This window comes from Arvicanthis niloticus, chromosome 18 (genome assembly GCF_011762505.2).
Source record: "Arvicanthis niloticus isolate mArvNil1 chromosome 18, mArvNil1.pat.X, whole genome shotgun sequence".
Taxonomy (NCBI): Eukaryota; Metazoa; Chordata; class Mammalia; order Rodentia; family Muridae; genus Arvicanthis; species Arvicanthis niloticus.
This window is the reverse complement of record NC_047675.1, coordinates 34,974,541-34,986,559: the sequence shown is the minus strand read 5'-3', so window position 1 is coordinate 34,986,559 and position 12,019 is coordinate 34,974,541. Positions and strand designations below refer to the sequence as shown.

The 12,019-nt window shown below is 46.1% G+C and overlaps 1 protein-coding gene across 4 annotated transcripts in view; it reads right to left on the bottom strand.

Annotated features, from left to right (window-relative positions):
• The window catches only part of Zfhx3 (zinc finger homeobox 3), a 255,867-nt gene that overhangs the window by 15,825 nt on the left and 228,023 nt on the right, over positions 1 to 12,019 (bottom strand). For all 4 annotated transcript variants that reach the window (XM_076915849.1, XM_076915847.1, XM_034522631.2 and 1 more), the window contains 2 exons: positions 11,814 to 12,014; positions 1,048 to 1,150 (listed from right to left, as the gene is read on the bottom strand). In XM_076915849.1, the coding sequence (XP_076771964.1) occupies positions 1,048 to 1,150; positions 11,814 to 12,014 (304 nt within the window). The remainder of the gene's footprint in view (positions 1 to 1,047; positions 1,151 to 11,813; positions 12,015 to 12,019) is intronic.

Here is a 12,019-nt window from a genome sequence, read left to right as displayed (position 1 = left end):
AAAAAACAAAAAAAACCAAACACATCAAGCCCAAAGACAAAGAAGGCTTTGTTTCCAGGGTGGCACCCAGAGCCAGTTATCTAGCCCAGCTTTATGAATACAGGAAACATCCAACCACGTGCCAGAGTCTCTCCACAGGGCCAGCAGAATACGCATATAAACAAGATGGCTAGGAAGAAGTATTTAACTCTGAAGCCTCAGTTTCTCAAAGGTAGTCTGAAGGTTACTGATCTTAATAAATAGTACCCTTTATGCTCACCTTTGTGGTTATAAAAATCTATAACCATCAGATCTGTCGTCAGGGACATCTGCACTAATGTTATCCTAAGTTGAGAGAGAGGAAGTTCTACATTTCGGGATTCTGAAAAGCATTTAGTTTCGTGTTTAATGTAACTCCCCCAGAGCTTTGCTTTTACATCATTGTTTCTTGAACCCAGGTCTCTGCTCATGCCAGCAGGAAAGTTAATAAATCAAACTGCATTTACTTAAAAAAAAAATGTTGATTATATTCATAAATTCCCTGGCTTTTTCCAGGTCATACCGCTTACTTCTAATGTGGACACATCACAAGGAAGAAGGCTGGGCACTAGTAGTGTGGGCCTTAGATGTCTGTAAGAGTGTGTTAAAGTCTCGGGAGAGCTAAGAACCAACTTAACCCGGAGGCCTAAAAGCCATTCCATAACCTCAGCAAAAAATGTCTGTGACAATGGTCCTTAGAAATTTTATGTCTAAACAAGGTGATTCCAGAAGATTCCAAGAGTTCTATGCAGAGGTAGCAAGAGAGACAACTAAGATCTTAACCCCTTTGAATGGCAAGGCTCTAGCAACCTAGTGGTTGGCTGAGTGCGCCACGGGGATGTGTGTGAGCAAACTGACTGCAAGGTACTGCCTAAGAACTAAAGGCCACAGGCTTTGGTGATGAAACTTATTAGTTCCATTCACTCAGGATATATTATAAAGAATCCCTCAGCCCTTGTGCCTCATGAAAAGTTTGACCAAGAATTCATCTTGTTTTGGTCTGGAGGAATTAAGGTTGGTGACACTGACCAGGCTGCTTTCCCGGCTCTTCCATAGTGGCGTTCCCATCTCGGTCGGGAACAGCGGCCGGGAGGAACATGCTGCTGGGCATCACCATCTCAGGAGCGGTCACCTGAGGAGACAGCGGCAGAGAGACAACAAGAGTCAAGTCGTGGAGGAGACAGACACAAAATACGAAAGGCTTCAAAAGTATTTAATAAGCAAAATTTAGCCTTCCCCAGTGGAGAAGCTGGAGGTGTCACTTTGCATAGCTCAGTGAAGATTCATGTTTATCAGACAAAGCTCACATCAGTCAAAAGTGTTTCTACGGTTACATTCTGGACATAATTAGCAGTGCACACTTGAAGAATAATCTTATTATTAATATTTTTCTTTTATGCAGAATTTTGACTTTGATCACTGACAATGTTTTGTCATGGGCTGTGAAACTTCTCGTGCAACCAATTAGGTAGATAAGTTGAAAGGCCCACCTTAAGCCGCCGCAAACATAATAAGGCCCTAATTAAATCATACCTAGTAAAGTACGTGGTAATCTTGAAGCAGGGAGCATTGTAGCACTGTTTTCAAAATGTATTCAGGCGAGGAGAGGAGGGGAGTCGGAGTGAAGGAAAGGGGAAGAGGCAGAGAGGAGAACAAAGAGAGGCTAAGGACATGCACACACTGGCAGGTTTTCCAAGAAACAACATTGTGTAACCCTTGACAAGCCGATATCAAGCACAAACAAGCAGTTTTTGTAACTCACGTTAAGTCAGGGTTTCATCTAGAGCCTTTTTTTTTTTTTTTTTTTTTTTTTTTTGCAGGAGGCGCACAGCATCAGAGGGAGCATGTGCCTGGCATCCCAGCAATCCAGCTAATTCTGCACAGCGTTCACCAACAGCCCCCCCCCCCCCCCCCGACCCTGAGACTGGGCCGTTAGCCCCTAACTGAGCATGTCCATAATTAGCACTGAGATCTAAGTAGCTACATTTTAGGTCAGATCCTCAGACTTCCCTCTCTGCCTCCCTGCTGTGTGGCCAGAAGCTAGTCTCTATCACAGGCTCTCCTGTGTGTGTGTGACAGTGACAGGCAAAGGCAGCCTTCAGTACCCAGGGTGAAGGGCAAGGGCTTTCTCTCTAAAGAGCAACGCCTTCACTGACCTGCAAGTCCAGTTCACCAGTGACCACATCCTTAAAAAAAAAAAAAAAATCAAACAATTCTCCCTTCCCCGGCAAGTGCCCACTGTCCATAGCTCCTCAGTCTGCAGTGGGACCTACAGATCGCCTACTTCATCTGGGTGGGGTCATGTTAACTAAGACGTAGGTTTGTTAGAGGACAAAATGGGGGCATAGACATGATCATGTCTCATTGTGTACATGTGTGACATTCTGGAAACTAAAGGGGTGTGTGTGGGGAAGGTGGGGGGCAGCAATCTCTCTTTGCCTGCCACGAGGCAGGAAAATTTGGCATTGATAACAATTCCAGATGAATTAGAAACTGTCTTTAGTTTGATAACTGCTGGAGGAGTAACGGGTGGTGGCACAGTGCCCAGCCCCACCTGGAGACCCTGCTGGACCAATCAGACGAACCTATACTACAGGACTAATTTCGCTTCGCATTTTGTTCAAACTTAATATTTTAAAAATGTTTTAGACATTGTGAGGTCCTAGCCTTTTTCAAATAGCTGCTGCCAACCGCTGGCGTCGCTAACAACAGGCTCAACAAGTAGGGGAAACCCAGAACAACTGTGGCCACTAACTAAAAAGAAGAGTTTGTATTTAGGTGCTCGAAATGGGTCTTTTTTTTTTTTTTTTTTTTCCAGGTCCGGAAGCCAATGGGCACAAAATTTAAGCAACAGGCGCTACAGAGAAGGGTCTCAAGGAGAAGGGCCGCCGTGCTAGTGCTAGGCAGAGCAGGTGTGTGGCAGGTGAATGGGAAAGGCATGTGCCCGCCCCCAGACAGCTGCACTACCGCACACAGAGCCTGCGACAGCTGCCTCGGGAGCTAGCTAGCTGCTGAATTGTCCAGAACGAAGTGGGGATTGCCAAACTCGTTCTATTTTCTTTTTAATAAAAAGCATTTCTGACCAGTGTGGTTGGGGAGTCCAGCGGGGATCCAAGAAGTGAAAGGTCACCGATTAATTTATAGTCTTCAGTCAGGGGAGAGCACGAGGTTGGGGGTAAGAGAGGGAGAAAGAGAAGAAAAATAAAAAGACCCCCCCACACCTTTTTTCTCAGTTGTAGCTGCAGGATCAGTCCTTTTTGGGGATCTTTTGGAATTATGAAAAATGAATCATGAGAAATAAAAAAAAAAAGCCCCACAGAGTAAAAAAGAATAAAATTATCTCTCACCTCAGCCGTGCATCATTATAGAAAACCGTGGGCTTTTTCTAAGCGTTACAGTAAGGCAGACATCCCCTCCAACAGACTCAGTACGACGGATCAGTAATTGTTTTCATACACTTTAATTAGAAAAACTCAGATGGCTATGAATAATAATGGAAAAGAGAGACTTTTGCACTTGAAAGGTTGAAGTCAATCAAGTGTGAATGACGGCAAAAAAAGGGGAGGGAAAAAAAAAAGACACCAATTCATCAGCCCTCTGTTGTCTCGCTGTGACTTTAATCATAATTCCTGATTGGGATTCAAGAAGGCAGTAAGCAGCGGTTCTTTGTCTGCCTTCACCTTCCATCAATTAACTCTCCCCGAAATATAACCATCAACCTCACATGCTCCTCTGCATCTTAATCTGGCCTCGAACCCAGAACTCCTGCCCCATGTGTGTTTAAGGAGGGACTTTTATCCACATGCTCCCGCCCCATGTGTGTTTAAGGAGTGACTTTTATCTACATGTTCTTGCCCCATCTCTACTATGCTCAGCCTATCCTGGGGAGTGAGGAGAGAGTTGGCCTGTGAGATTTAATAGGCAACAAATCCCCGGGAGGCAAAGGGGAGATCTAGGAAACCTAGTGGGGTCTATGTGTGCATGTGCCTGCACCAAGGTTGATGGAGAAGCCACTTCACTGTGTGTCCTACCAGTGGGACTCCCATCAGTTTCCAGACAGCACTATTTCCAAGCCTATGTCTCTTCTTCCTTCTGTTCCTACCAGTGTCCAGAGCCTTACACTCTAAGCTTCTTCCTAGAGGGCTGGAAATGTAATCATGCTAACAGCTCTTGGACGAGTCCTGCTCAGTGAGGAGAGGGGACAAAGGCAGGGCCCCTTCAGTGCTTGCCTTGGTTTCCAAAGTCATATTTGGTTCCTGGGTTGTGTGGAAGGGTCAGAGTCACAGTGTCCAGTGAGTCTAGCTCATCAGTCACTCAACAGTGCTGGGTGAAGATCTGGAAAGGCTTTCCCTTCTAGCAGGTGCATCAAGGCACAGGGTGGAGAGAGGGCCAAACAATGGCCCAGTCACAGCCATTCTAAGTGTGCCCAAACCTCTGAGCTCCTCAGAGAACTGGACCCCACTGCCAGCTTTTCTGCAGGTAATACATCTTAGCTTGCTCTCTGCCACTCTTCCTTCTCCTCAGATGCCTGCCCTCAGCCCCACCCATGCCTTCAACTATGGCCAGTATACAATCAGCTCAGATAACTACACACATATAAACTGATTTTTCTGATGGCCACTTGTGGTGGTTTACATAAGAAATGTCCCTCGAAGGTGGATGCATTTTAACACTTGGTCTCTAGTTGATGGCTCTGTTTGGAGACTGAGAAGGTACAGCCTTGCTGGGTGGAATGGTTTGTGTGTGGCCCTATTGGAATAGGTGTGGCTTTGTTGGAGTAGGTGTGTCACTGTGGGTGTGGGCTTTAAGAGCCTCATCCTAGCTGCCTGGAAGCCAGTATCTGCTAGTAGCCTTTAGATGAAGATGTAGAACTCTCAACTCCTCCTGCACCATGCCTGCATGGATGCTGCCATGCTCCCACCATGATGATAATGGACTGAACCTCCTCTGAACCTGTAAGCTAGCCCCAATTAATTGTTGTCCTTATAAGAGTTGCCTTGGTCATGGTGTCTGTTCACAGCAGTAAAGCCCTAAGACACTGGGAGAAGTATGTCACGAGGGGCAGGCTTTGAGGATTTTCACTTTACCCCATTTCTAGTTCATATTCTGTCTGTCTGCTTCATGCTTGCTCTCTGCTGCCCTGCCTCCCTGCCGGAATGGACTCTCAGCCATCTGGACTCATAAGTCAGAATAAACTCTCTCCTTCCATAACTTACTCTTGGTCATGGTGTTTTATCACAGCAACAGGAAACCACATTACCTGCATAACTATTAACACCCAACATGTTAAGCCGCATTTAAGTAGACTTAACATTAAGAGAGAGTTCTGGTTAAAGAAAAAAACTAAATCAGCTGAATAGAGCCACTAATCCCTCAGGATTGGCCTCGGCTGTGATGGTAGATGCTTTCCTTCCATCTCTTCTGAGCCAAGAGTGAGAGGGATGCTAGCTAGAATCACTGGCTGAAAAGCAAGTACCGGAAAGCCGGAAGGGGAGGCTTTAATGTCTTCACGACAAGTGGGCAGCCATCATGGTTTGCTTTGGAGTGTCCTACACTGATCCTGGGGCCCTGAGCAATTCTCACTTATTAATAATAGAAACCAAAGAGCGTCACCCTCAAGCTAGGAGGCTTCTCACATAGGCAATCCCAAAGCCATGCCCTTGTGGAAGGGGGAGGGCCTTTGGGTGACTCTGTTTACTCTTTTGCCCTTCGACTACTAGCTGTCCGGCAGTGCCCAAGTAAATGCCCATGAGATGCCATGGCAAGACAGGGTTCCTGTTCCCAGGAAGCTCGCCACCCAGAGTAACCTGGGGAGATCTCCACCCCTCAGGAAGTTCAGTGAAAGGTGTCATCTCCAGGAAGAACGTTTTTTGAGCACAGAAGACCTCATGCAATTTCAAGGAATCAACAGCTCCCCAACAGAGGAAACTAATCCATGGACTCCAGTGAATTTTCCTTGGTCACCTACAACAGTTGTATATGGGCCCATGAACGACTACTTCTAACCTCCTCCTAAGGTCCTCAGGATTGTGGACCGTAAACTAATCCCTTTCAAGATTCCCTGTGATGAGTGGACCCCAAAGCACGTATACACCCAGGGTCTTAGTAGTTCTGGTCCCCACAGTGACATAAGAAGGGATTGCTAGCGTTTGTCATTTCTTTTGGGAAACTAATTAGAAAGAGTAGCTGGCCTGCTCTTCCAGGCTCTGGGGTCACAGATGTGCAAGGTCTACATCTAGCTAACACCGAGAGTAGCTTAGGCTGTACCCTACTCCCTGTGGTAATAATCCTTCAAGTTTATCTGACAAAGCTACCACAAGATGGTCTACATTAGTTCAATACGACCAACACCTCCCATACGCTGGACAGCAGAGATAGCTTCTCAGAAAATCCAATGAGTCTAGTGTCAACATCCATTGAGGTGGGCGCCCCTCTGAAAGGCTACCCATTGTCCAGGCAAAAGGCAGATTGCCAAGAAGACTCAAAGCCTTCTCTTTTCTGTGGAAATCAACATAGTGAACCACCTAAGACAGAAGAAGACCAGAAGCCTCAGGATAGACCTCTAGTGGCTTGGACCTAGCCACTCTCTGGGTCCCAGTTCTGTAGGTTCTAGGTATGAACCTAACACGTGACTACTTTCAGGCTGACCTCAAGCTGCTAGTGAATGGAGTGCTTCCTGATAAGGAGGCGTCAGACCCCACGAGTACCACTCACAGCAGAGCTTGAGGGATACCCTTCCCTCCTTATTGCCGGTGAGGCATGGTAGTACTGTCTCTACAAGACCTTGTCTCTGTCATGTATCATCTTAAAAAAAAAAATAATAGTAGACTTTTAGATTTTTTACTTTTTAAGATGTAAAGTCTTATAATCACCCAAGGCAAGCCTCCAACTCATAATCCCCCTGCCTGAGTGCTGGGATTATAACGATGTGTACCAGCTGGACTACATTCAAGAAATTTTAATTGATGCCTGTAACAAATTTATGGGGCTCACAACACATATACTCTGTGTACTGATCAAATGAGGACCTTGGCATGAGTCTCCTCCAACATTCATCATCTCTTCATGAGACATTAAAAAGCTTTTCTTATATTTGAAATATGAACTGCAGTTGACTATAGTTGGCCCACTGTGCAACAGAATACCGGACAGTTGGCCTACTATGTAACAGAACACTGGGTTGCTGTCTTCCTACCTGCCTGTAACTCTGAACTCACTGACAAATCTCCCTCCCTACTTCCCACATATCTCCTTTCTAAAATGCTGTGAAACTCACACACACACGCACACACACACACACACACACACACACACACACAGACAAAGCTGTAGGCTACACTAACATTTATATAGATCAAAATAACATAGACGTAAACCAGAACCAGAGTTTTAAAACTGAGAATGATTTGGACTGATGGAGTGGGGGTGGGTAGAGACGTAAGAAACAGGAGCAGTTATACATGTGTGTGTGTGTACACACACAGACAAGAGAGCTGAGGGGGACTGGATTGGAGAGCAAAGCTTCATTAGACCCCCGAGAGGCAGGCGGCAGCGGTATACCAAGGTCACTTCTAATTTAGACCATCTAATTGGCAAACAGGATCCAAATGGCTATCATCTCGCAGGGCTTGGAATTAATGAAGCCCGATTATTTTCATTACCTTCCTCCGAGATGGATACAAAGTGAAAGAGCTGATATGTAGGTGGGTGTGACAGCCTCGGGGCCAGGGGGAGCACAAGAGCCCCCTTGTGGGGGAGGGGGAAGCCTGGCCTCGAGGTCCCCGCGTACATGGAGCAGAGAGCGTCATAGACGATGTTTAAAGAACACAGGAGACCAAACTATTGTCCCTCAAAGAGAGGCTGTGAGAAAACCACGGGCAAGGCAGGGGGCCGGGAGCACGGGAGGGCATCTTGGCTCCTATGGAATAAAAAGAGGAGTAATTGTGGACCAGAAAAGAGGAGGAAGAGGAAGGGCTACTGAAAAAAGTGTTCTTGGCTCAGCCTCATTTCAGCTGTGAGGTCCCATTTTGTTAAGTGATTAAGGAACAAAGAAAATGTCCCCATATTAATGATCTAGGATCCCAGTGGTATGTCCTGTCACTTAGAAGACACTGATCAATTAGAATAATTTACGAGTATTGAAACGCATGGTGGGTGGTCTTTCCCATTCTTACTGAGGAGCGAGAAACATGTGTCCCTGGACCCTCATCCTTACCCCCCAATACAGGGACAGAGTAGTTTCCCTAATCTAAAGCCTTGGCTTGTCTGGAAATAAGACTTAGGTATCTGAGATCAACATGGTAGAGGGGACTGCCTGGCCAAGTGTGGGGGCGAGCTTGTCTCACTGGCCTAAAGCTTTAGAGATTTCCTTCTTTCATATGATGTGTAAAAAAAAAAAAAACCATTTGAGATGTTTCCAGTAGGCCACGCAGAATCGAGTGCTGTGGGTGCTGTTTCCACGGTAGATGGCCAGCTCTGCAAATGCTGCCAGTGGAGAGCATTTTTTTTCAAGCCCTCTCATCAGTAAAAAGAAGGGGACCCATGGAAGACACAGATATGAGATGCAGAGCATAAGCAAGCAGCTGTTACCATGGCAACAGACGTATTAGACACTGCAGGTTCCTGAAAGCTGTCTGATAAGGTATTATTAAATGAAGCCTCCTCAAAATGCTCTCCATTTACAACGGAACGGAAAGACATTGCGTAAAAAGTAATCTATTTCCATTTATCAAGGCGGAATTTACTTTCAGATGGACTGAAATCCAATACTAGCTACTTCCTTGAGACTCTAGACCTAGACACCGAAATAAAAATTCTCTGGAACGTCTAGCTTTAGAGACCCTGGTTATGTCGCACATCCAGCTGGGATCAAGGATCTGGGAGCCTTTGACAGCTTTTTCTGTTCTGCAGCCAAAGCCACCTGCCTGGGCCACTCTGCTCACTGCTATTTGCCTTGCCATTCAGGATCAGACCGAGGAGACATGACTTCTGCCTCTCGGAGGTTGAATGGCAAGACACCCTGGCTACTCCTCGTGATGAAACACAGGCTTTGGTTAGGAAGTATCTTCATCAGATTGCTTTCAGAGTTCGCTGCTTCACTTGGCTATGCGCAAACAGATAAACTGTCAGAAAGCCTAACCAACACTTTCCTGGGGCCAATTTTCTAATAAAATTACTGTAAAATGCCCTTCGGGGAGACGATTTCAGCCACAGGCTCATTAACATCACTTAGTTGTACAACAACTGCAAATTCCATTTTAACACCAAACTTTTCTGAAGAATAAGCCTGGCATCTGACCAAGATTAGGAGTCTAGGCATCAAAGAGGATTCCGGGTTTACTCTGGAGACTGGCTGTGTACAACTGTTTTGGATCGAGAAGGAAACACATCACTTGCAAAAGCAGCCTCACAACTAGAAGAACCAGTTCTGTCAGACAGTCACCATGACTCCTGTTTCCCGGTAGAGGTGGTGTCTGAAAGCCCCTCACACTGACTGTAACCGTCCAGAGGAGCGCTTAGAACACTCACCTCGTTCGCGAGCATGTGCCTCCCTGCTTTCAACTTCCTGATTCGCAATCTAGTAGCTCGCCAAGACTAGCAAACTGATTTCCTGTGACCAGCACATTTGACACAGTTTGCACATGTCTCAGAAATGCCTAGAAGACAACTCTATTACCTGTGGGAAGAGGAGGCCTGTGGGGTTTCTGTACAGAGCAAAGCGCAGGAGCATTAGGTAGTGGCCGCTCTTGCATAATCTCCCTGCTAGGGGTTCAAGAAGAAGCTAATCACCTACTTCGCCCAATGTGTGGGGGTGCTCCTTGGTACCATCAACAGGTGCTTCTGGCCCTGAACACAGCTCCCAGGAGGGCTCATGACAGCCCTTAGTGTGCACAGAAAAGGCAGCAATGGCCATGGCACTATTTTCTTTAGTCTTTTAAAAGGTAGGAAATCACTTCTTCACAAAGTGCTATCGAGAGGGGTCACTTGCAGAAATGTCGGAGGGACTGGGGCCCAGGCAAAAGCCATAGCAATAACCTGCTCCTGAAGACCCTGCTGGCAAAAGAGTCATGGTGATCATGAAAATTACCACTTAAAATTTGCCTCTCTGGTTCTAGTTTTAAAAAAATGATGTGACTGCCTAAGTCAGGTGGTAGTGGTGAATGCCTTGACTCTGAACACTTGGGGAAGGCAGAGGCAGGTGGATCTCTCTGAGTTTGAGGCTAGCCTGGTCTGCAGAGTGAGTACTAGGAAAGCCAGGGCTACATAGAAAAACCCTGTCCCCCAGCCCATAAATAAATAAATAAATAAATAAATAAATAAATAAATACCAACAATGGATATCTGAAATACAATTTACATGTTAGTATTGAGGGATATAAAACTGTTTTACTGTCTAATGTATTCCAGGCATGGAGATTACTGCAGGCCCATGGCTGTCATACTAGATTCATATTAAACAATAAAAATAACCATTCAAGCAGAAGGAAAATGTTGCTAAGTTTTTTTGTTTTTTTTGTTTTCTTTAAAGGGTCTCTCCCATGCCTCTTCCTGTTTCTTCAGGTTCCAGGCATTCAGAAAGAGACAGGAGGCCCAGGAAAATCCCTTCTTACTTCCAAGACCGTTGAGAATTGCCAGGGAAAACAAAACTACCACAAAGCAACCCTCCCATCCATAGGAGGAGGAGGACCCACTCCTCCTCCTGTGAATTGTTTCACAGTGTTTACCAGCCTGTTTGAAAATGCCATGGAAAGTAAATGTATGCTTGAAAGATCCCTGGACTGAAGCTTGGGCTATGCCGCCTTTAGGGTTTTCCGGTGATCTCTTAGGGTTTCACGATTTCTTGGTATCATCAAGACCAAATGTCCTCACATAACATTATTCGTTAATTTTACAATACAAATGGAATTGAAAATGCCCTCGAGATGATGTTCCTGCAACCTGCACAGTCAAGACGGATTTACAGGAGACTGTTTCTCTGGGAATCTCCCCATGAAATGTCAGCCACATCGACTTATTATCTCACTGCTGAAATAATACTAACCAGGGAGAGAAACTGTATCTCTTCTTCCTCTGGTGATGGGGAAAGGACTTTCCTAGTGGCCCTGGCCCAGTTGAAGTAAGACACTACTATACTACCAGCCAGTGTTTGGAAGTTTTCACAGTGCGGTTAGGACTTAATGTTAAGATTGATCTTTTGGCCACGTCTATAACGGCCATTCAAGAGTTAGGCCTTCCAATGCTTGGAGGTGTAACAGCATCATGTGCAGATGTAAAAGCTGCTTTTGTGAGCCAGCATGGCTCACCCAAGCGGATGACTTTCCTGCTCTGAGAACAAAATGCCTACTTGAGAAGCCTCACGATCCAACACTATACCCGGAGCTGAAAAAATGTGGGCTCGAGTCTTAGCTGACCAGGGACACTTGGGGTTGAGGAAGTTTGTTAAGACTCAGTTTCCTCATCTGTTAATGGGGATGTGTCAGGCTTCTTCAAACAGAGTTGGCTATGAGGGTGAAGGGAGGTAGAATGATTGGGAGGGCCAAGCAGCCCCCGGACTGAGCAACAAAGACCTAGAGACTCTGAATGATGGTTTCTTGAATCAGGGCCATGGGCCCGCCACAGTTACACCAAGCACAAGACAGGGACAGTAAAACCTTGGCCACAGAGCTGAGATGATTTTCTGACAATTCTACACCAGCTTTCTGGACCAACAAACAGATCTTGCTGGTGTTACTACTGCATGACTTTTGACCCCTGAAGGAAGAAAAGCCACGGGCTCCTTGTCCTGGTTGCCTTACCGTCATAATGAGCTTCTCCACGCAGTCAGGCGCCACACTGTGGAGGTGGGTGAGGTGTAGCTGCAGGTGGATCTTGTTGTTGAGCATGTCTTGGCACAGGGGACAGCGGAGCATAGGCTGCACCGAGTGCTGTGTCATGGCATGTACCCGCAGCCGGTTCACATCAGTGTTGCTGTACTTGCAGTAGGGACACTGGTACATCTGTG